The sequence below is a fragment of the Passer montanus genome, unplaced genomic scaffold (assembly GCF_014805655.1).
Source record: "Passer montanus isolate IOZ18808 unplaced genomic scaffold, ASM1480565v1 scaffold1, whole genome shotgun sequence".
Classification (NCBI taxonomy): domain Eukaryota; kingdom Metazoa; phylum Chordata; class Aves; order Passeriformes; family Passeridae; genus Passer; species Passer montanus.
The window spans coordinates 10696683-10721923 of NW_024356504.1; the positions used below are offsets into that span (position 1 = coordinate 10696683).

Sequence of the window (25241 nt, forward strand, 5' to 3'; positions counted from 1 at the left end):
TCCACAAAGCTCTGCCAACACCGTTCAGTGCCATCTCATCCTATTATTTATAACAGTGTGTACACCTTGCCCAGTGGGGATGGCAGGCATGTTTGTATGTAGTTTCCTGGATCATTCTTGGAGATCTTTCAGGCAGCCATATTCATGTTACATGTGCCATTTCCAATACCACTAGTACCAGTGACGTGAAGCAAGAACTTAGCATTACCTTCCCCAGCCACAAGTTAATTTATGATTTAAAAATGATCATCCCAAATCATTATTACTTATATTTTCCAGTCACTCTATTGATAATTCAATTTAAGGCATATTCTTTCTCTAGTCCTCCTTGTGGAAAGTGTTTTGCCATGGAAAATTTCCCAAGATACTCTCCAGTAAACAAAAACCACCCCTGTTTACTCTGTCTGTTCTGGTTTTGTTGTGATTACTCTTCCCACCCAGCCTTACATTTATGTGGATCTTCAGGATCCTCTTGCAAAATTTCTGCTCATAAGTACTAAAGGTACTAATAAAGATTCCTTTTTGGTGTTTGTTGCTCTAACTAGTTTTGGCCTCCTTAGTATGTTTCTGCATTTCACAAAAATTTATGGTTCTTTCTGTTTCATTTTGTGCCTATCTTTTTTGAAGGTGCCATCTATTTGTTTTGCTTTTTTTTATAATTGTCTCCTGTGGTTTAATTGTGTTGGCATCCTTCAGAGCTTGATCCTGCACCACAATTGTACAAACTGTCCTACAGCAAACTCCCAAAGAACTTAATGTAAACAGTGGATTATGGACTTGCAGTGCACCCTGCGATTTTATTCACAATGTACTGCCAGTCTTAAGGCTAAGACTAAAACCATGATTAAGCATTCTAGACAATAACCACATTCCAAAGCACAACAAGAAGCACAGAGCAATCCAAGAAATCAAAAACTAATAATATAGGAAAAGCATCTCTGCACAATCTTTTGGGAACTGTCTATCCCTTTCCCTAATTCACTGTTACTGTACTGAATTAAACGAGAGGTTTATAAACACTACTCGGAATCATGCCAGTGTTACCAATAGAAGTACAATTTTAAGTGGGTGCCACATTCAGGCACCAGCCCCCTTATGTACTAAGAGCTGCATAGTGGGAGCTTGACTTAATTTGTCAAAAAAAAGCCTGAAGGATGTATCTGATTAATTATAAGGTTATACAGGAGAAAGTATTTGTATATAACATAAATTATTTTCTAAGGTAACTAATACATATTCCAAACAACAATTAAAACAAAATCACATTATTCAGGGCACTATTGTAGAGCATGTGGGTGTTAGATACAGAGGCCTTGTGAGGAAATTGCTACAGTACTAAACATAGAGTCTGGTAGAAGGCTATCTTGAAAACCTATATATGGTTTATTATGCTCTGCTTTAAAACAGCTTAATTCTCTGGTTTCACACAGAATTCTTTGTACAGTCCATGAAAGAAAATAACATTGCTACAAATCACAGGAATTGCATCTTAGGCCTCTCAAAGTTTCTTTGCTGAGTCATGTCATCTGACTAGTCACACAAGAATACATGTCAGCTTGTAGCTTGTCATGGACATGATTAGAGATTTTTTGAAGGAGCTGAGCTAATGTGCTTAAGCTATTGAACAAAAATGTTGTATATGCTCTTTATGTGCACTTTGTTCTTCATATTAAATCATATGCATCATAGCTCTTTAAGGACAAAATTACTGATGCACAGCACATATGCTCCTTTAACAACCACAGTTTACCCTAGCAAAGTATTGTCAAATATAGCAATTCTTAAGACTATAGAAAGGAAATTAGCATGCTCTATTTTCTCTGCTATTTAGTTGTCATTTCTCAGGCATTTTTTCCCCCTAGTGATTTAATCTTGTTGAAAATTTTGGGTCCACATTCTGATGCTGCCTTCCAGTAACTGGAGTAGTTTCATAAAGTTAGGTAGATTTTTTTGCCGCCGCCGGCCGCCGCTCGCCAGGTACCGGGCGGACACTGGGGGCAGGCGAGCTGTGGGACTGTGCGCGGTTCAGCGAGCCTGCCGGCACCCGCCGGACTTCTCTCTGCGGCTCGTGGGGCGGGGGTGGGTGTGAGGGGCACCGCGGCCGGTTGCGGCGGCTCAGGACGACCGGCCGCTGGAACGTCCCCGCTCCGCGGTCGAGCGGGCGGCAGCGATGGCCTTTTCATCTCTGTTCAGTTGTCCCCAAATTCGTAGGAGGAAGAAAGAGACCTAAGTACCACGCAGGGGGAGAAATGCGTTCTCGGGACCTCACCTTGTGAGGCAGGGGAAGGGCGGTTGCTCGGCAAGGCTGAAATTCGGTGTGGCGTGAGCGCCCCATCATCTCCCGCCGTGCCCCATCATCTCCCGCCGTGCCCCATCATCTCCTGCCGTGCCCCATCATCTCCCGCCGTGCCCCATCATCTCCTGCCCTGCCCGCTGCTGTCGCTGCCATAGCGGGTGGCTTGGCTGGCCCCCGGCTCGCAGGGGCCCCAGGAGAGGACCCTGCGAGAGGCAGACGCCTGGCGTTCATGTGTCCCGCGTAGTAGAGCTCTCTGGCCGGGCTCCCAGCTGGCATCCCTCCCTGTCTGCGGGCCAGGGACACTCTCGGGAGCGCTGCTCTTCACACAGGAGCCGTTTCACCTGTGTCACAACTTTTTTTTGCCCTTTGGTTTTGCCCATCGAAATATGTCCCTTCCAGCTGGGGAAAGGGACCAGCTCTTAGCAACGCACATTGTGTTAATTTCTTGTGAAAAGAAATTGAAGAGAGGGAACTGGGCTGTGCAATTTCACCTGTACTGTGCTGTTAGCAGAGAGCATTAGAATTTCAGGAGAGAATGACAGTGATGCTTCTGTTGCTGAAATCAGTGGTGAAATAAAAATGTAGCACGGGTCTAGATAGAAACAGCTGTGGGAGAATGTTACTTATGAAACTATGTGATATAAAAAAGATAGGAAATAGTGGTTAGTTTCTCTGTGATGACACAAAAGACTTGGGGACACCCAAGTGAAAATACTGAATGGTAGATTCAGAACTGATTAAATTACCTGTCTCTTTCTAGGATGCATAATTAAAACCTGGCATTCACCGACACATGACATTGTATGCACAGTTATGCACAGTTTCTAAAAAGGGAAAAAATCAAGCAGCTGTCCATTTAGAAGTGTGGTGCACCAAGAACACAACCACTTTGGGAAGTCCAAAATACACAAACAGAGGAAAGCTGGGAGAGGAAAGTTGTTTGCTAACTAGCTGTCTTTTATGGTCTTTTGCTTTCCCTAGGCACCTTTCATGGTCATCACTCAGAAATGGGATGCCATGCTGTACTGGCCTTTGATCTGAGACAGTATTATGTTAGTGCTGCTTAAGGATTAAAGGTTCCACTTAAATGTGTAGCCCTACTAGAGGCAGGCAATCTTATGCTTATCAGTTTATGTGTCTATCTACAGATTAGTTAAATTTTTCAGTAATTCAATTTTTTTCCCAGGAATATTAGAGACAAGCATTTGAGTTGGTACTACCTGCTGTATATGTTAAATAGGCTTCTGCATTCATGAAATAGTGGTGTTACCTTCATACTTAGTACACAGAGCACAAAAATATGGTCTTTCTGATGAATAATTCTAAAATGTTCTCTGGCAGCACAGTGGTGATCTAAGGAGAGGTTTACTGTATGTTTGTTAAAAAGTTCTTTTATGAAGCATTAATTTTTGAAGCTACTGGCTACATATTGTGCTCTGAACTTTGGTTCTTTCTCACAGAAACTTTCTGGGACCAGCTGATTTGATAGTGTTATTAACTATTCATAATTAACTAAACCATTGAACGGCACAAAAATATTTAAAATACTGGATAAAACCTTGGATTAGACTATGTTAAGATGTTGGCATGCTTTACTAGTAAGTCTTGAAATTAATTTCATTACCCTGATTCAGGACCTTTTTTTACTGACCAATTGTATTAGCCAAAATATTTTCAAAAGTACTTGATTCACATTTTTGCCTTTGAAATATGACTAAGAATGTCTTTGTTTAGCAGCCTACCTCTGAGTTTATATATATTTCTCTCCTTCCACTTAATATTTTTCAGAGAATTAAACAGAAGATTATGGGTCAGACTTATACAGGAATTAGCTGCTTAATACCCCTTTGATTTCACACTGAAAAAAATGGGATTTACTTATCAAAATACCTCCACAAATCTGAGTCTATGACAATTTTTTAAAAAAATCTTTAATAGGCTGTGTGAAAAATACTTGTTCTCACCTATTTTTCTCATGTATAATGTTTTTCTTGTCTTCCTGAAATAGGTAGAAACAGATGACCAAATAGCCCTCCTTAGTAAGCCCAGGAATAAAGGAGGAAACAGTGATCTGGCATCAGCTGGGTTTAACATTATTAATTCAATCATAGGATCAGGCGTTATAGGTAAATCTGCTTTTCTTCTCTATCCTGTATTCAGCCTTGTTTATTCATGCATGACTATCTAGCTTGGACAATAACACTGACTCCTTACTCTCTGCTGCTGTTTTTAAAGATTTTTCTCTGTAATTATTTGCTTACTTTGCAAAAATGCAGGGGTGTCAGTTGAGACCACACCTTAGTGATAAATACCTCAGAGTCTCTTGGCCATAATGGTCAGAGAGGTTGGGCAGATGGTGACTGAACTTCATACTTAAGCAACACTTTCTCCACTGAAAATTACATTTTGGAGGTTATTAAGCATGCTGGTCCAATTTGGGAGATTACTGGCATTTTTTAAAATCTGAGTTTTTCTTTATTTTGATTCTCACAAATAAATATTTGGAAAAATATTTATTTATTTATTTTAATATTTATTATGTCTCCTTTTCTGCTTTGCAGGGTTGCCATATTCAATGAAGGAAGCTGGTTTTCCTCTAGGAATACTGCTTTTGTTTGTGGTTGCCTTAATCACAGGTACTCTAAAGGCAGTTTCTGTTTTAAAGATAAAATTAATAATGCAATATTTTTAGCTTATCTTATGCTTAATGATACCTTAAACAAGTATATCTATGACAATAAAAATTACTAATATTTTCCTTACCTCACTAATCCCTTCAGTAGGTTGCTAAAAGTAGAGAATTACACTGTACAACATATGAAGCTGTTTTTTGACTGCATTTATTTTCATGAAGCCTTAGTTTCCTAGTCAAGGTTACATTTGAAAGAATGTTCTTATTTGTGCCCTCATAATCACCTGTTTGAGTCCACTGTTAAGACTGGACTAATTAAGAGACTGAATCCTGAGAGGGTTGTTTATGACTTTTAAAAATAGACCACAGAATGAAAACCTTTGATTGTACTATGATTTTAAGTATTTTTCTTCTGATATGAGCCTATAGCTCCTGGATTTAGTGGATTGAGATTTTGTGAGATTTCTCATCCCTGCTCTTCCTAGTACCATTGCTTTTCTTCTTACAACCTCTTATTTTTGGTTAGAGGAGTGAAAGAAGGTGAAAAGTAATCAACTACAGGTTGGTTCATATAGTCTTTAACAGTAATTTTATGTTTTAACAGATTATTCCATTATACTACTGATCAAAGGAGGAAATCTGTCCAGTACCAAAACCTATCAAGAGCTGGTCAAAAAAACGTATGGTCTTGTAGGTTATCTAATCCTTTCAATTCTCCAGTTTTTATATCCATTTATTGGTAAGATCACATAAAATATAAATGTTTAAGTTTTATAAGTAACAAGCTTTTTCACATTACTTCATCATTTCACTGATTGAATATTAAGAACTATATAAAGAATGTAGAGTATGTGCTTCTTTGCTTTTAAAAAAAAATTCAGTTTATTTTGTGGGTTCTGAAGAATGACTTCAGTGAATTGAAGGATCAGAATAATAGAATTGAACTGAAATGTAATAGCAGAGAAATTGATGATCACACATATGAAAATTAATGACCAAAGTAGCTAGAAAAATAGCAAAGGAGATTCTGTTCTAGATTGTGTAGCAGAGAACAAAGTTGATGTGTCTGAAAGAAAATATGAATTTAGGAGTATACTGAATTAGTATATTTTCAGAGATGCAATTTTACTAAAATTGGAGAAGCCACAGTTTAGGTCTTGCTAGATTATTATGTTCTGTCATTGCTCTTCAAAAGCATTAGTTCAGCCTCATACCCAACAAAGTACTAGGAAACTCAGCAGTTGAGACCTCTTGGAAGATAAAACAGTAAATGAACAGAAAGGTATAATCTGGGCAGGAATTTATTAGACCAGAAGTTTGAAATAAAGTTCTGTTCTGAATTTGTCCCCTGCTGTAGCAACATAATTAAGTCAAATCTTAAATAGTCTTGTTATTTTCACACATCGAGCTGCAGGATGTGATGACTTGAGATATCAAGAGTCTGGACTTGGTGATCACAGAATCACAGATGAAAATTCCAATTTTGGGTCTGGCTACAGATACCTGAGATTTTTAAGGGTGGCAAGTTGCTGTTACTGCAGGCAACAGTGTTACAGATTTAAATTACACTCCTTTGTAAACCAAGTACTCCATTGATAATACAGAAAAAGAATTGTAAAGGTCTCAGTCCTTACCACAGAGCTATGGTTATGCTCTTGTATGTGTTTGAATTAATTTATATAAGTAGAGTTGATGACTTACAATTTCACAACACAGAATATTTATATATAGTTAAGGTCAATACCTAAATATATGGTGTCTAAATGCTAAAGACCATGAGAGTGTATATATATTTTGTTTGTGTATACACACGTGCACAAATTTACACACTCATAGTGTAGAGTTAGATAAGAATGAAATAAGAATGTTAAGGCCACAGCACTGATTAGTGAGAGGGGGGAGGAATCAAAGTCCGTGTCTCATCTCTTAATCTATTTTCTCCTTCTTTTTTCTGGTTTAAAGAGTTTGCTAGCTTTTTGCATGGGCTAGAAAGTCCGTTGCATTTAATTGCAGAACCGATTATTAGACTAACACAGGAAATTTTCAAACTAAAATTCAAAATTTTCAAACTAAATAGAAACAAGCATTTGAAAGTAAACTGATAAAGAATTGCTATTTGAAACAAACAGTTGTAGAAAGCCTTTTTTATCCTCTTGTGAAGTAAGGTTATATGGCCATTCAGCACAATGGTCTTGCTTATCAGGCTGCATTAATACTTAGGTTGTACCTGTTTAAAAAAAAAAAACAAAAAAACAAAACAAACCCCAAACCAAAACAACAACAAAAAAAACCCCACAAACAAAAAAGGAAGTGTTAAATAATGATTTTTTTTAAACGTAAAACTTTCAAGTTGTTGCTGCTAGCCATAATTTGTATTAGAGGGATAGTGGCATGTAATCCTGAAGTCTACAAAATGTGTGTATTCAGTGTTAGTCAGATATTTTGGATATGACTTGTACTAACAAAAAACTTATTTTCTTTAAGCTATGATCAGTTACAACATAATAACAGGAGACACTTTAACTAAAGTTTTTCAGAGAATTCCTGGAGGTAAGATGCATTTAAAAATTTTAAGAGTGGGGGATTATGGATTGAAGTGTAGCATAAGTATTTTGGAATTACCTGTAATATAGCTTCTAAATTACTATTAAGTTTAGTTCAAATTAGGAATGTGAAGCATATGTCTATGAGTGGGGTTTTTTGAGTTTTTTTTCTTTAATAAGCCTTTCCCAAATAAAAACTATGAATCCTAGTCCTTGGCTATCAGTGGACTCAGTGTCAGTGAAGAGACCAGATGCTTCAGTGAAATACTAAGCAAATAGAAGTGAGTCTTCCACAGCTGTGTATTTACAAGATTATTGGGGTTTGTAAATTTATTTTTTAGATACTTTCTATAGTAATAATAATGATTTAAATAGTGAAACTGTATTTAATCTAGTGAATAACTCTGGATAAGTTGCAAATAATATAATGAATGTAATGCCTTTTAACTCATGCCCCCTTGTTTCCCTTCCTGTGCTCTAAGTTTTCACAGCAGCATCAGTGGAGCGATTTGTGTACGTGTTTGATATCTACTTTAGCACAAAAGCAGCTAAGCTAAAGCATTCTTCACTAGGAAGTTAAACTGAGAGAAAACATATTTGTAATGAAGTGGAAATGTGAATTTGTATGAACTGTTTCATTTCCACAGGAAAGCTACAATTTTCAGCATGTGAAACTTGAAAGGTGTGGATGTAGTTTTAATTATCACACTGTGCTGTTCTGTGAATACCTGATCAAATTGATAGTGACAGTGAATATGTAATGCTCTGTATATAATATGACTTCTGTAATAAGGGGGAATCCCCAGCATGGCAAATCTTATTACCTATCCAGTAGAATACCTGTCTCGAAAGAGGTGGGAAAACTTTATAATCTCCCAAAGAAAAGAGGGAGCAGAACACTGAGTTTTCCATGGCAATTGCCAGTCACTTTCCAGCCATAATTTTTCATCAAGTGTTCATTCAAGCCAATGATTTATGGTAGCCTCACTGAAACTTGGAGGTGTTTTATTTTAAGTTGTCATTGGCTTGAAAAAACCCACCAGTTATGCAAACAAGTCCCACTGATTGCATGGAATATTATAACAGCATTGTTGCCTTCACATGGTAATCTACTTTGCAAGTGGAAGCTGGCTGATGGCCGGAAAGGAGGTGCCCAAAAGAAACCTCAAAATTGACTTCTTTTAGGCCATTTCTTAGAGAACAATGCTATCCTAAACAGCACAGTAATTGATGTCAACCCAGAGTATCAAAAAATTCTCAAGACTAAAAGGCAGAAAGAAGTAGTAGAATTTTTTACTTGCAGTCTCCCAGCATTTACCCAGACACAATGAAAGACGTTAATACCAATCTATATGTAGGAATCTAGATTTTGCAGTTTTGATTTAATATATCCCATATGTTATGCATTTGGTTTGAATTTGCTGAATTCTTGTGTTGATGCCCATGCTGTGCATGGCTTTCTCAGTGTTAGTTACGCCTAGTTTTCAGTATTACTTAGCCTGAGTAAAGGGAATAAAAGCTTGATCACCAATAGTTTGTTACTTCTAACCTTTCAAATGTAGCTAATCTTTTCCTCAAGTTAGTCTCTTAAAGAAATAAATTATTTTCTTTTTTGCTTTAGTTGGGGTGGATAACGTGCTTACCGACCGTCACTTCATAATTCTTCTTACCACCATCATCTTTACCTTACCTATATCTTTATATCGAGACATAGCAAAATTGGGAAAGGTAAATCATAACAGCAGTTGATTTTTGGTTTATTGTTCTGTATGCCATTGAAAATAAGTGCCAGTCATAACTTCGTGTAAATAATTAACAAATGCATTATGCTGCTCAAAGGACCACCTTTCAGCAGCTTACTGACTGAAGTCATGTTTTTACCTTTGCAGGTGTCTCTTCTTTCTCTGATTCTAACCATTGTCATCCTGGTGGTTGTGATGGTGAGAACAGTAACCTTCAGTCCACAAGTGTGAGTATTCTTACAGTTGCCACAAAGTGAACTTCGGTTCATATATAATCTGTTATTTTGCTGCGTAGTTGTGGAACATGCCTGCTTTAGAACAGACAGATAATCAAAAAATGTCTATCAGCAATAATACAAAATAAACAGCTAAATATACTTCATCCTTTTAAATCTTTTTTTCTAGTGGGTATAAGCAAATTTAAAATCTCAAAACCCCTAGAGATAAATGAGGAGTTGTGGATGACTAATAGCAGGTGGGTCCTGGATTGGCATGTGAGATTGTCGGTCATTTGAGATTTTTTTTTTTTTATTTTTTTCCATTATTGTCAGACTGCCTACATTACAATCATTAAAATAGCTACTATCTTAGGAATATTTCTTTTTCTGATAAGATAAATATAACAATTTCATAATAAAAATAAAATAGAAATACTGTAATTTTTTTAAAAACAACACAATAGTAAAATCTTTATTTTGTCATTTAAAAAACTATATGATACAAAAAACTCCTACACATGCATACTCTGAAAGTAGTATTTAACATTGGACATTGGAGTGTTCTAGACAATTTAATTCACATAATTATGTGTTGTGACAATATTTTTATGATTATATTGCAAGAAAGTGCTACAAATCTATTATTTTTCCTTAAAGACTTACAAGGGCTGTCTTTTTTTTCTCATCCTTTAAATATATAGATATAGTAATAAAGATGAAAAATTCTATTTCCGAACATGCTTTTTTATTTATTGGAACAGATTTATATGCTACTCTTATGTTTCCCTCAGATTCTTCCACCAGGATTGTTTCATCAGTGTTAGGCACAATGGTTCAGTTGTATTACTGCTGTGATACATGGGTTAATTGCAGGGTATTCAGGTTTAATGGTAGGAAGATGCCTGGAACGCAGTTTCTTAAGTTGTACCAGATGATGTTGTCTATCATCCACAAAATCTCTCTCTCAGAACAGTGTGGAACTTCCCTCCCCACCATATTTCTGGAGGAGCATGTTTTTCACACTGTGTGTCAAAGGGGTATTTAAAAGGTTAATCTCAAAACTCCCTGTTAAAAAAGGAAGAAGCTATATATAATAGTTACGGATAACCTTGTTACTATGGTAACATTTCTTCTCCACAGTTGTGATGCACTGAAAAATATGGAATGCACGATTTTATTTTTTCTTACAATACATGCTATTTGGTTTTGAGTGATTCTTGAAGTTTTACTTCTTAATTCTAGAAGTAAGAGTTCCAAAAGAGATTTTAAAAAATCATTATTACGAAAACACAGTCCTTGTATCTGTCATATAGGGAAAGAATTTGTACAGTCCTGGATAAAGGCTCAATGGGTACAAGAATATTCAGTCCCTACAATTGTTATATGGCAGAACTGATTATGTGCCTGCCATTGATGACAGGTGATTGCCAAGAACAAACTAGACAATTCCATGGTTTCACATTCCAATCCTTAACTGGCCTTTTCTTATGAATTCTTCCTGAATGTGTGTGACTCCATTTCATATTGATTACTTCTTGGCCTAACCACAGTGGGTATGGACAGCAATTTATACTTTTTCAAGTGCTTGAAAAACACCTCTAAAAAAGCTGTAATTTGACCCCCTTTGGGGATCCTTTCTATAGACTAAATAAGCACAGTTCCTTAAGGATTTATATTTTTGTCATTTCCTGTGCTTCTAATCATGCTCAGTGGCTGCCTTAAGTCTTCTGCAAATAAAAGTGGAATCATGATGCCCCACTTGCCTGGGATATTCCCTCTGAGGAGCAGTGAAGATGATTATCTTAAATGCAGAGTGTTGTAAGGTCCCTTTCAACTGTGTCCGTTGGGGATTGCCGTGCCTCTGTTTATGTAACCTAGTTTGATGTTACCCTTTTTGGAAAATAGCATGATATCATGAATGTGCCTTGAGTTTGCAGTCTAGTGGAACTACCAAGCACGAGATACTCTGTAGAACTGTTTGCTGGTGATTTTTCCTTTGATACTCTTCTCATGAAGTTGGGGATTTTTTTTTGTTTGTCTGTTCTCTCTGCCTTGTTCTTTTGAAGCCTTTTTATCCTCTGCATAACTAGAATTTGTCATTATAGAATTGAATGCTGCTTTATCAGATGACCAACATTCCATTTACCAACATATTTATGATTTTTTTCATCCCTTTCTCTAGCATGGTTGTGTTAATTGCACATTTCATGTTTTCCATTAAGGACACTTTTTGCTTTTTGTTCCATCATTCAAATCATTGCTGAATACATTCAAAAGTACTGGACTCAGGTCAGGTGCCACTAGAAACCCATTTGGATATCTTCCTGCTTTGATAATTACTTTCTGAGTAATAATCAGTTTTCATTTACCTTTACATTTTTCAAGGTGAATACTTCTACCCTTTGAGAGGTACAAGTTCATTATGTGGAAATGATAAAACATTTTTTACTTAACTGCAATCCATGCTCTAGTTGAAAATTAAATCTTATTTGGACAACAAAGTGATAAATGATATTTTCTGCAATAATCTGAAACTTCCTGCAATGTCTTAGACCATCAGAGAAACAACAAGATTATTACTATTTTAAACACGAATTACAAGGTTTTGAATGTTGCTTCTTTTTTTTTTGTTTTTATTAGCTTTGGGTGTGGGGCTGGTTGTCCAAGGACATTTTAGGAATGTTATTGTCACATTCTGATGAGAAAAACAAAACGTATTTAAGATGCGGGATTGCTTGGTTTAATTTATTTCCTCTTATGTCAGATATAAAACTGAGTTACTTCTTTTTTTCAGTTTTGGTTTTGATAACTACCATCCATATAATTATTGTTAACTGAATTACATAATAAACCTGCAGATAGAATACAGTGTTCTGGATTATTAAGAGTTCATTCTCAGTATTTTAAGATGCCGGATAAAAATACATTTTGACCTGATCTCTATGGCCATCTGCTTATGGCTGGGTATTTTTGTACTGTGATCAGAAAAAATAGGTAAGAGTTAATTCAAACTGTAAAGTGCCGCATGTTAATACTGCATGAAATAACTTCATGCTTCTGGCCTGAAACTAACGTTCCTTGCTGTAAAAGGAAATATTTTATGTAGCTTATAACAAGGGATCATTTTAATTTTATTTGGTGTTCTTTAGCAAGAATGTTATGATGTCAGTGTCTCCATAATACATAATGTCTATGAAAAACTTCAAGAGCAGCTGCTACACATAAAGAGGATGTGAGAATTACTCAACTGGCAGCTGATTCCAGGGATAAAACACCAAGGGCTCAGGAAAAAACTTGAAAGTAAAAAGCTGATTCTTTCCTTCATATTAAAAAATCCAGTAGTAAGTAAAGGTAAACTTTAATGTGTGATGGAATTAAAAAACCCCAACTAAGCTACTTTATATTTACAGAACTGTTAAGTACTTCATTAAGGAAGAAAGAAGAGTAGACGTAGCTGTATCTAAGTTGGGCTGACATAATAGCTTTGCCTTGTCTGTGTTCTTTCACTAGATGACATTGATTAATATGAAATCCAAGGCTAATGTGAGCTGTACTCATTTTCTTTCCATTATATTGATTAAAGTTATATTCAGCATCTCTGAACTTTTCAGTGTCTTTGAACTTTTAAAGTTCAAAAAGACCTAGAAAGTTATTTTACCTTAGAATAGAATTAAATTGAAATGTTACAATTAATTTCCTTAATGTTTGAATAATTGAATTAAACCTGAATGCATTTCTGAGATGATTCTGGATTATATTGTTAACTGCTGGTTTGCACCTAAACTTGGCAGTTTGACACTGATCTTCAATCCAAAACAATGGAAGTCTTTTGCTCATTCCAACATGTAGCTCCCTTGTAAAAATATGACTGTTCCTATCTAGAAATCACCTTTCTTTTTTCAAGTCAGTGTTTCATAGCCACAAGCTGGTTGAGATCAGTGGTGTTTCTTTCTCTTGCCTTCATTACGGATGTTTTGCTTCTCATGCACTGTTCTACTCCAACATTTCTATGTAAATGACAGGAAAGATTTTTGTGTAGCATTGATCTTAAAATGGGTTTATTGTGCTGCAAGTGTTTTGCAAGAGGTAAAAGAGATGCCATATTAGACTGCCAAACAAATTTGCCCAACTCTTGCTCATGATCTGGATGCTTACCCTGTTAGGATATCTTATCCTTTGTCTGGTTCATTTGTTCTCAATTTCCCCCTTCTTATGTAGATAAACATGAATATTTTCAAAATTTTTTTTAGAATTCATTAATATCTTTATTATGATGTATTTTCACTTACATACATTGAAGACTCAGTAGTCTTATTTTCTTTCCCTCTAAGTATTCTTCATTGCTAGGCCTCACTACCTTCAGTCTGTCTTGCTTTTGTCTTAGTTTCAGCTGAGACTTTTTCCCTGTATGGCAACTCCCTTAGACTGTCTTTTTACTCAGTGTTTTGCTATTTTTGTTCCAAGACCTACATGTAAATTACATCTCAGGTTTTACTTTGTGTTTCAGCTTCTGCTATATATGATAGACAGTACAGCTGTCAGCAAGTGCATTTAGTTCAAAAATGTATTTCTTCTCTTACCTTTCATTATTTCACTAATACTTCTTCAGTGTGAAAAAAGCTTCCTGTTCATGCAGGCATAGCCTTTGTTTTTATACACTGAGTGAGAAGCAGAGAGCTGGCCGATTTTGTCATTCACAGATTTTCACAGCTAATGCTATTCTTGTATAAGAAGCAGTTAAAATCTTCCCCTAATAACTCCTAACAAGAATGTAGGTCAGACCAAAGGTCCCCTAAAAAAAAAAAAATCATTGCGATCAGCAGGATTGAAAAACCACAACAAGTTATTCTGTATTCTTATGATATTCTTTGAGTGTGTGCATGCATCTGCCTACAGAGATGCAGATATATTAAATCAATTTGTGTATGTTTACTTTGACAGATTATGTTTCCATTAGCTGCCCTTTGGCTTGTGAATGATTTTATGTGACTGTTCTTTATATGGCTCTTCTACAACTAACACCTACTGTTTTCTGACATAATTTTCTCTTTCTGAGGAGTCTTTCTATGAAGTCTTATTTTATATAGACGCTTTCATGTCACCTGCACCCTTTCCCTGGAGCTTTTCATATGTCTATTTGTTCTGCAGACTGAACTTGGGAGTAATTTCTTATTGATGTGATCACAGCTCTAGAACTGTTGACTCTCAGTTCCAAACACTCAGAAATGATTACTCAGTGTTTTGCTATTTTTGTTCCAAGACCTACATGTAAATTACATCTCAGGTTTTACTTTGTGTTTCAGCTTCTGCTATATATGATAGACAGTACAGCTGTCAGCAAGTGCATTTAGTTCAAAAATGTATTTCTTCTCTTACCTTTCATTATTTCACTAATACTTCTTCAGTATTAAAAAAAAAGCTTCCTGTTCATGCAGGCATAGCCTTTGTTTTTATACACTGAGTGAGAAGCAGAGAGCTGGCCGATTTTGTCATTCACAGATTTTCACAGCTAATGCTATTCTTGTATAAGAAGCAGTTAAAATCTTCCCCTAATAACTCCTAACAAGAATGTAGGTCAGACCAAAGGTCCCCTCAAAAAAAAAAAATCATTGCGATCAGCAGGATTGAAAAACCACAACAAGTTATTCTGTATTCTTATGATATTCTTTGAGTGTGTGCATGCATCTGCCTACAGAGATGCAGATATATTAAATCAATTTGTGTATGTTTACTTTGACAGATTATGTTTCCATTAGCTGCCCTTTGGCTTGTGAATGATTTTATGTGACTGTTCTTTATATGGCTCTTCTACAACTAACACCTACTGTTTTCTGACATAATTTTCTCTTTCTGAGGAGTCTTTCTATGAAGTCTTATTTTATATAGACGCTTTCATGTCACCTGCACCCTTTCCCTGGAGCTTTTCATATGCCTATTTGTTCTGCAGACTGAACTTGGGAGTAATTTCTTATTGATGTGATCACAGCTCTAGAACTGTTGACTCTCAGTTCCAAACACTCAGAAATGAAATTTCTGACTGTGTGCTTTCATTACATGAAGTCCCTCTACTCCAACAATATGAAAATGCTTTCCAAAGCACATGCAGCAGTACATGAGTTACTGAAAAAAATAGCACATCTGTACCAGCACAGATTGTTGGACATTATAAGCTGCTGGTAGTGTTCAAATCAGGGATCTGAAATTCTTCCTCTATTCTGTGACTAGAATGGAAGGAATTTATCTTCTTAGGCTGTTAAATAAGCAGGATTTTGTTCTTTTGGGTTTTTTTCCCAATAATACTTCTAATCTGATTTGTCATTTATTGGTAAAGCAGAGCAATATCTTGGTCTTTTGCATATTGCTAGTGCATAAGCTAACACTGTGCAAGGGGAAAACCAGCTCCTGTGATTTTTTTAAAATTAATTGGCCACTTTATTAAAAATGTTTCAAGTGAAATTCATATGCTTTCTGAATTCCCTTTTTAAATCTGTATTTGTAGGAGCTCATAATATAGCTATAACATTGCACAGGAAACATTTCTGTTTTCACAGAAATTAAATGTGTTTCAGGCAAAAGCATTCTTTATTTTTTTGCATTTAAAATATTTCGTTTATAAGGTATTAGATAATCTAACTTTATTATTACTAGGAAAGAGTCAAAGAAAACTTCTGCTGTCAAATGAAAATATAAAACAAATTTTCATTTTGTATGTTAATTATCAAAGCTGACCTCTAGTGGTTACAGAATGGAATAAATGGAGTGTTAGCTTCCACTACACTCTTTATTTTGAAATATTATTGCAATGCTTCCAGTCAGATGTGAATGTTTTCCCTAAAAATACTACATTCAAAATTATTAATATTAATTTTCCAGACACATCTCTATGTGTAGTGATTTGAAATTAGTGGTGCTATAATACTAAGGGAGCTTACAGAAGGAACAACAGCAGCTATTTCTCAAGACAAATAGCAGATAGCTCTGTTTCATCCATAGTATTTCACATCAACTTTTCTGAGTCTGAGAATATTTTAGGAGGGCCATATTCAGCTGCCAGAGGCTTGAAGCAGTATGTTACAGCAGTTCAAGACAATATACTGTACATGAGGACAAAAAAAGGGAACTTGATTTTATGTTCAGGTTCTGTTAACTTCAAAGTTAAACTTCATAACCACAGCTTAAGAGCTGAAAAGCTGCTCTAAGTCTGAACTGAATGTGCATTAGGTACTTTAAATCTGGATTTTTTTAATATGAAAAAGGATTGACTATTTGAACTCAAGAAATAGTAAGATATGAGTTCTGAAAGAGGAAACTTTTTTTTACTTTTTGTATTATTACTTTTATTTTAATCTGTTTATTTTTAGGGGCTGGAGGTGTAATTTAAACATTTGAAAGCAATGAAACCTGGCATAGCATATGCCACTGCAACTGTCAAAATCAGCAAGAGGGAGAGATCACCAAAGAGGGGAAGGGATAAAGCTGCCGTTGTTACCTTCACAGAACTGGCCTGAGTGCCATACTGCTTCCTAGGGCAGTAGGAAAAGAACATCTTAAGGTCTCAGGTGGCAGCAGCTTTCCCTCTAAATAAAAACTGAGCAATCAAGGTTACCAGTAGCCAACTTTTTAACAGCAAGCTTCTCTGGATTGTTTTTAGTTGTCTGTGCTTTAATATTACAAATTCAATATTTAACTGGATTGTGAATTTCATTTGATATTTTTAGCAAATTGTATTTCTGGAAAAGAAAATATGTCCTTCCCTGTTTTTTCATTTTGGCCCTTTATTCCATGATGAATTTCATGCAGTAAATGGTTTTTAACAAAGTTTGCTGATGGTCCTTCTCTAAGCATTGCAATTACTACAGGTCCAAATCTGTGAGCATATCTTAGAGGAGGAGGTGTGAGTATTACATTCTTGCCTGACTATAAAAGTCTCCACGTACTCTCTTACAATTTCTTGTATGTTTTGGGAAGTAGTGGAATCTCTTTACTATGAGGAGCAGTTGGAAGAGGTGTAAAGAAAGGCAAACTCCCTCACTTGATTTGTAGTCTTAGTAAAATGGTATCTCTAGACTGCATGGATTACATGTTTAAATTCAAAGGTAGAAATTGCCTCTAAATAGTCAGAGGACATTTTCAGTTGAGATAACCTTAGTCATAATCAGTAACAGCTTTTACCTTCCATCTTGCTGTTTTGTGGTATATGCTGACATGAAGAGTTTACTTCCAAAACTGAAACAGGCTGACATTTTTGACTGTAAACACTCGTTACAGAAATACTTGAATCAAAACAAGGGAGATGAGAAAGGTATCTCCCTGGTTTCAGCTTGTTAATAAACACTGGGGCTATGTCAGAGAGTAATAACTGATATTTGAAAAGAGGGTAACCTATTTAAATGTCTGTTTTAGACCCAAATCAGAAAATGCATGGATATTTGCAAAACCAAATGCAGTACAAGCCATTGGGGTGATGTCATTTGGTAAGTGTTTTTTGCTGTTTGGGTTTTTTTTTTTCAATATAAAGATCAACTGTAAGAAACTATTTAATATTTTGAAACTAGAATATTTTTTAATATTCATGTTAAACTGATGTTGAAAAAAAAAAAGAAACTGTTTGAATGATCCATATGAATGTCATTGTTATTGTGTAAGACATTAACCTCATCCATTGTCCATTTGGCCCTGGAGGTTTGCCACTGTAGCAGAGACAGTGTGCACATGAGTGCAGCTCACCTGTGCAGGTCATCCTAAAGCCCCTGCATCAGTGGGTTTGTCAAACTGATAAACTGAGGGGGCTGGGATCATTCTGCATTCCCTTGGGTAGCCTCTAACAGAAAAGGCCTCATTCTGATATGTGTTCCTGCCTGCAGGATCTGGTATATTATTTCTTGTTAGCAATGTGATAATCTGAGGCCTCCCAATGATTGCTGCTGCCTAAAATGGATGCCATATGAAATCTGAAAGTAGCAAATGGCTCTGTAGATTTAAAAAAAAAAAAAAAACTTCTCAAATCTGCTGCTGGGTTCTTAAGTAAAAGAAGAGCAGGAGGAGGAAATAGCTGTGGAATGGAGATGTGGAGGGTGGGAAATTGCATAGCATTTAAGGATAATGTAATCAGAATCATCTAAGGATGAATATAAACCTTCATCAAATCAACTAAGCAAGCAAAGGTTCAAGCCACTTATCTTTGCCACTCATTGCAAGATTAATGTTTGTATTTAATAATGAGTGGATTCAAACTGTGCTGTGTCTCTATGCATTTATGCATGAATTCATACATTTGCTTTAACTGTCATGTGTGTTTCAGCATTCATCTGCCATCATAACAGCTTTTTAATATATGGGTCTCTGGAAGAACCCACATTAAAGAATTGGTCTCAAGTCACACATATGTCTGTGGCCCTTGCTCTTATCATCAGTGTAGTGTTTGCTGCCTGTGGATATATGACTTTTACAGGATACACAGAAGGTAAACTGCTTGATCCCTCAATTTTGGTGCTTGCTATAATCCTTACATTTCTGCCTTCCTGTCTGATTTTTCTCTGTAAACATCTTGGTGACTGTAAAAATGCAAATATCATAGTATATTTGGGCAGAAAAAGGACATTTGTCATAGTTACCTAACAACCAAAACGTGATCCAAAAATGTCATGCTAATAGCTGTCAGATTCCTAAGCATAAACCTTGCCAGTGGAAGTCCCATTTGAATACTTCTGTCATTAAAACACTTTGAGGACTACACAGCTATGATTTTTCCACGTGGTCTAGCAGCAGAGAGCAGTTAAGAACAAAAATTTCCTACAGAGTATCTGGTATATATCTGTGTATATTTTCTTACATTTTTTCTTGTCTGTACTAATACAGCACCGTAGAGTTACAGATGTTGCCTATCTTTGCAACAGCTATTCTGGTGTTACTAATTCTACTGTCCCCTCTGTGGGTATATGAATACACATAAATATATATAATCAATCTTGCATCATACTGTTTAACATCATTTTGTTGAAGTGAAAAATATATGTTCATAAGAACAAGGTATAAATTGGTTTCAGTGCATTACTTTCTTCAGGGAAAATACACATTTCATAAGCAAGCATCTTTTCTGTTAGTAGTGACATTCCAGATTGTAGGAGGAGGCTTCCAAGCTTTTTCCTTTTCTGATGAGCAGCAGCATTTAGTTGAGAACAGAGAAATTGTAGGATGGGGACTCCTGGTTTGTCTATCTTATTTTTTCCTGCCTCCAGTGCTTACTCCAGCAGAGTAAGTCACTGTCCTAGATGTACTGTAGCTAGACCGAATGCAGGCTGGCTGAGAACTTCAGGTACAGAAACCTCTGCCTGCAGCTCCTCCTCAGCTCATGACTCTTGTGTCAGCAGGTTCCATCTCACTTTCTGTCTCCCCTGCCAAAATCTTTTGGCTGTTTAAAGTACACTTTATTGCTTCTTCAGTGCCGCTGTGTTTCCTAAAGTAGTAAATCATGAGACAGTATGGTAACCACATAAAAGAGAACTGATAGATCTTGCACTGTCTCTTGTGCTTCAGAGATGATTACTACAGATTCTTTGTGGTACACACTGAGATGATTTGAATTTTATAGTGATGCTTTTGGTTTTAGATATAAGATGATTTGCTAGGTAATAATCCATATGTTTATAATGGGCTTTTGAGGTCAGAATACTTGAAATTATTTTCTACAGCTTATTAGCTGTGAGTAGATACTGTCAGGGAAATGCAGTTCTCCACAGGTAACTCTCACCTCTTTTTTATGTAATTGTTGTTCCAGGAGTTTTTAGAAAATTTATCTTCTACACATAAGCTTTCTTTCTGAATCTGTCACAAATTTATTTAATCAAACACTGGCGTCTCATACAAAATCTGTGTTATGGAGAAGACAACAGATGACAAACTCTGATATGTATATTTTAAAATATTTTTTGAAGATAAATGTCACTTGAGGTAAAATACGCAGCTTAACCAGCAGGATAAGATGAAAGTTATTCCCGGACATAACTTGTGACTGTAACTAGTTTCTAGTTACATGCCAGAAGAGGGGATCAGAAAACCTCAAATACTCCACTAACCTGCACTTCAAGTTGCAAATATAGGTAAATTATGTGAAGTTCAAGCTAATTGGTGTTTTGCTATGCCTCAGGAGATATATTTGAAAACTACTGTAGAGATGACAACCTTGCTACGTTTGGAAGGTTTTGTTATGGAGTTACTGTAATTCTGACCTTCCCCCTTGAATGTTTTGTGACCAGAGAGGTAAGAATTTATTACATTTTCCCTTTAACACTGTTGTTATATATTAATAGTATTGTCACATATTGTAGCTGAAGTCTATGGTTGATCTGTGATAAATAGCAGCATATTTTATCCTGCTACATGCAATGAGAAGGGGAGACTAGTTGTACTGTTTAGACACTGGCCATATAATGTTGTTTCACATTTATTAATATATTAATAATTAATAATATCAGAACTGCTTAAAATTTCAAGTTTGGCATAAATGACACTGTTGTTAGTGTTGAGAATAGCAAAAAATACATACTTTTCAATCTTAATAGCTTTTCTTTTTAGAATTATCTCCATCTAGGAAATTCATCAATTCAGTGAATAATTGTAAGTGGATTTATTCTGTGATGGGCAAATGGGAAAAGAGTAAATTCTGAAATCCTACAGGTATAGCTACGTCAATTTGGCAAGTGTTCTGCAATTTTAGTAATGATTGTTATGGGTAATTTTTGGAAGCATATGAAGATGTTTTCTTGAAGCAAGGCAAGTAAAATTCAGCCAGTGTATCCTCACCCATTCCTTCAGTTTCCTAAGGTTAGAAGGTTTGGAGTAAGTTGTTTGATAACATAAGGAGAAAAATGAAGGTTTAAAATTGTGGTTCTGTTTCAGGTGATTGCCAATGTGTTTTTCCATGGGAACCTCTCAACTGTTTTCCATGTTGTTGTGACGGTAGTTATCATTGCTGTGGCGACTGGTGTATCATTAGTGTATGATTGCCTTGGAATAGTTTTAGAGCTGAATGTAAGTGAACCTGTTTACTCTTTTATTTAATAAATCACTTATTAATGAATAAGAAATTTTTTAAATCCACAGCTCTACTGAAGATCGTAGGAAATTTGACATAGTCAGTAGTAGTGTTAGAAGAAGGAATTACTGCTTCAAAAACAGATAACTAAAGGTGAAAGGAAGATCAAGAAGTAAAATTCATATGGTTGGGGAGGGTTTTAGAACAGTTTTGTAGATAAGGCAAGTGGCTATGACCTACCAAATGTGTTAAGCCACAGCAGAAATCACTGAAATACTCATCCCAACTGTATAGTGGTATTGAATTTAGCATTTCTTTCTGATTAAGTTGGCAAATTACTTAACACTGGGGCAGATTCTAGTGACTGCCTTGTGCCACGGGTAAAAAACAGAGGCAGGTAGAAAGAAAGAAACGGTAGTAGCTAGACCACAGAGATGGTCACTGGAAATATACAATCAAAATCAAGCAAAAAAGCAAGCATTCCATCAGTGCAGTGGTCTATTTCCTAAGCAGTTAGTCAGTAGTCAAGCTGATAGTTTTATTCAGTTACAAATAGAAGTTGATAGCCAGGCATTTGCATGGGTTGCTCCTATCTTGTGGGTTTTTTGCTTTTCCTTTTTAAGAGAGAATGATGATACAGCTGTAGGTATTTATTGGATGTAATAATTGTTCTCAGAAAGATTGTTCAGTCCTGGTATCTAGCAGTAGGAAAAATGAACAGACAGAGTATTTACATGTGAAAGAAAGGTGATCTGTCTTTGAGCTGGCTTTCTGTCCAGCAGAAGAGCTGGCTTTTGGCTCTTCATCCCGGATGGCATTTGATACTATTTCTCTGAGTCTGCTTACTCTCCCTGTTTAGAACAAAACACAAGCCATTGTGTTTGCCTGGTGGTAATTCCCCAGGGAAACTATTGAGTCCTATGGGAATCAAAGGGTCACAGAGTTTGCTTTGTTATTCTTTTTCTGGGATGCTGGTTTATGTTACTTCACAGACCTAAAGCTTAATTTTCATGGAGGAGATACTTTGTGCTTGTACCTATTTTTGATGTCTACTGATCACTGTTAACAGGTTCTACCATACAAACATTGGAATTTTTGTACAAACAAGGATGTAAAATTATTACTTAGGCTGGATTATTATCTGGCCATAATTAAATTGAAACATAATGTTTGTTAACTATGTAACTAAATATACATTTAAAATTTCTACATAAAATTGCTTCCTTTTGGCATTTAACTCATATGCTAATCTGCAGAGGCTTTACTATAAAAAGAATTTTTGAAAGTGCTTTTTGTTTGTCCCTTGCTAAGAAAGCATGTAAATAGGAGCTGAATTTTTAGTGAGAGGAAAGGTTCTACTCTGTGAAAAGGAGCTTTGCTTTCATAGGGAAGTCAACCTAAATCAGGTTATAAATGTCAAAACTGATCAGAATTCTTTGAACTGCTACATGAATTTTTTTTCAAAAAATTTTATTCCTTTTAAAGGCAGTGTTATATCTAAACTCCTCCATGGAATTATCTTAAATATTTCAATTCAGTTCAAGTATCGAAGAACTATGTTTGGACTTTATCTCTTAAGCTGAGAAACTTTGGGTAATAAGATTAAATGCTTCTTGCAATATTAAAATAGTATTATGTATCAGCAAAGCAAAAGCATTTAAATAAATCTTAATTATTGGAAATAGTTTAACAGATATTTTTGCATATTTTGGGACCTTTAGTTTGGAAAAAAGGTTTTCCATATAGCAACACAGGAAAAGGCTTTTATCCTCTATTTTTACTGCTGTATCAATCTAATCACAACTGTTTATAAATTTAGGTTTTTATTCTTCACATTTAAATAAACATGCTTATGAGGTTTTTTTCTATTGCTCTTTCCCACACACAGGGAGTTTTGAGTGCTACCCCCCTTGTTTTTATCATCCCATCAGCGTGTTATCTAAGGCTGTCCAAGGAGCGGTGGAACCATTCAGATAACATCATATCCTGCCTGATTCTTGTTCTTGGTGTGCTAGTGATGGCAGTTGGGTTTGTCATGACTGTCTTGCATCCCCAGGAATGTAGCCATGGGAAAGAAATGTTCTACTGTTCCCCTAGTAATGTTTCTTTACACAACAGCACACTTCCACCCTAGGTAGCACACGAACCTCCAGACTAGACTGGGCACATCTCACTGTGAGCCATACATGCCAGTTTAAAGAAGGGTGGAGCAAAGATTTTTTGTGTTTTGAGATACACTAACAATTTAAAACTGTATCACTGTATTTACATACTTGATTTTATGCTGCCATCCTTTTTCAGGTAAGACTTCAGTTTTAACTGTTGAAACACAAAATCTCAGAGGTGCCTTTCAGTAGACATTACTTGAATAACTTGCAAGCCTACCAAAAAGGTTGCATTTTTTAACCTTAGTCTGAAATACTGTTTAAAAGTGATAAATTAAATGTTTTGGAATATAAACCTTTCCATGTTTCAGTGATTTAACTTAGTTTTTATTAATTTTATAATCTTTCATGTGTATTTATTAGCACACTATAATATGGGGGCTTTTTGAAGTCCTGAGAAAGTGTATTTCTGGATCTCTGTGTACTACAACTCTGCTATTAAATCAAAAGACCCTTATTAATTCTGTCTTTGATTCTGCAGTAACTGTCCTTTAGAGCTGAAAGCTTGCCTTTTAGTGTTTCTTGAGTCAAAGGAAATTTTGTATTCTGACTGAACTGTAACTGATACAATTTAGGTGTAACTGTTACAATATGTGGTCTTGTAATTGAAAGTTATTGCACAAAAAATCCACAAGAGTGGATTTAAAAAGACTGAACTAGGCAGTCTTTGTAAAAATTTCAAGATTGACGAAGAAGGAAATTACATTGCAGCTCAATTCCTACATTTATAATATTATTCATTATTTCTGAAGCTGTATTTAAATTAACATCCTAAACCTAATAATCATTCTAGTCCTCTGTTTCCTTTCAGTATATGACTAGTGATTTTGTCATGGTTTGGTGATTTGTTATGTTTTCCAAAATTCATCTAACATCAAGGATTCATGTATATATATGTATGTGTATAAATATACATATATACATAAGTATATAAAAAATATACTCACATGCCTATGGAATAGGACTTGAGGCTGAGTAATATGAATATCCTCAGTCATAGCAATGCTGTCATTTTGAAAATGTTTTGCTACCAAATCAAAATGTGTATTTGAGTAAATTTTTGCATTATTGTGAGCCTTGTGGTTCCTCATGCCAGCTAGATGTGTAATGTTACTTCATTTTTATGCTGCTTAATGGGGAGAGATTTGTCTTCATCTTGCATGACAAAGCTATGCCATTCAATACGTCCCGCTAAACAAATGCATAAGCAAGGGTGGTGGCTAAATTATGATAATACTTGTGAGAATAACACACTTTTTAAAAGTAGTACTTTCAAAATAAATGTTTTAAATATACTGGGTTTTTTGTTGTTTCTTTGGTGTTTTTTTTTAAGTTGTAAAGCAATTAGAGAGAAGACTATTACTCTGCTTTAATTTCTCTACAAAGGGTCAACTTTGAGGGTGATAATTTATTTGTTCTCCAGGTACCTGATACTGTTCACTGATATTTCTCACCAGTTTAGATTCAGTAATAGCTGATTTTGTCTTAGCTGTGGGTGAATTGTTACTGAATAGATTCACTTTCTTCTATGCCAAATGGCATCAAACCCAAATAATATTTCCTTGTGACAGCTAAGAAGATCTTTTTGATCAATCGTAATTCTTTCATAAG

The 25241-nt window shown here is 35.6% G+C and overlaps 1 protein-coding gene across 4 annotated transcripts; it reads left to right on the forward strand.

The window, feature by feature from the left end:
* The first annotated feature begins 1958 nt into the window (after positions 1-1958).
* SLC38A11 (solute carrier family 38 member 11) lies at positions 1959-24920 on the forward strand. Of its 4 annotated transcripts, XM_039702251.1 has the most exons (12): positions 1959-1977; positions 4305-4422; positions 4858-4932; positions 5533-5667; positions 7413-7478; positions 9093-9199; positions 9361-9440; positions 17835-17905; positions 18733-18894; positions 20578-20690; positions 21330-21461; positions 23354-24920. In XM_039702251.1, exons 3-12 carry the CDS (start codon positions 4872-4874, stop codon positions 23597-23599), a joined length of 1173 nt encoding a protein of 390 aa, XP_039558185.1. In that variant the 5' UTR covers positions 1959-1977; positions 4305-4422; positions 4858-4871; the 3' UTR covers positions 23600-24920. The 4 variants fall into 4 exon arrangements, with proteins under 4 accessions (XP_039558185.1, XP_039558166.1, XP_039558156.1 ...); XM_039702232.1 differs by lacking the exons at positions 1959-1977; positions 18733-18894 and having other exon boundaries at positions 4309-4422; XM_039702222.1 differs by lacking the exons at positions 1959-1977; positions 5533-5667 and having other exon boundaries at positions 4309-4422.
* The last annotated feature ends 321 nt before the right edge of the window (positions 24921-25241 follow it).

Bases quoted from the DNA above. Each gene is read 5' to 3' on its own strand.
- SLC38A11 (XM_039702251.1), top strand. From the start codon at position 4,872: ATGAAGGAAGCTGGTTTTCCTCTAGGAATACTGCTTTTGTTTGTGGTT. The intron at 9,200-9,360 runs GTAAATCATAAC...TTACCTTTGCAG, and splicing joins ACATAGCAAAATTGGGAAAG to GTGTCTCTTCTTTCTCTGAT. The intron at 18,895-20,577 runs GTAAACTGCTTG...GCTATGCCTCAG, and splicing joins TTTTACAGGATACACAGAAG to GAGATATATTTGAAAACTAC.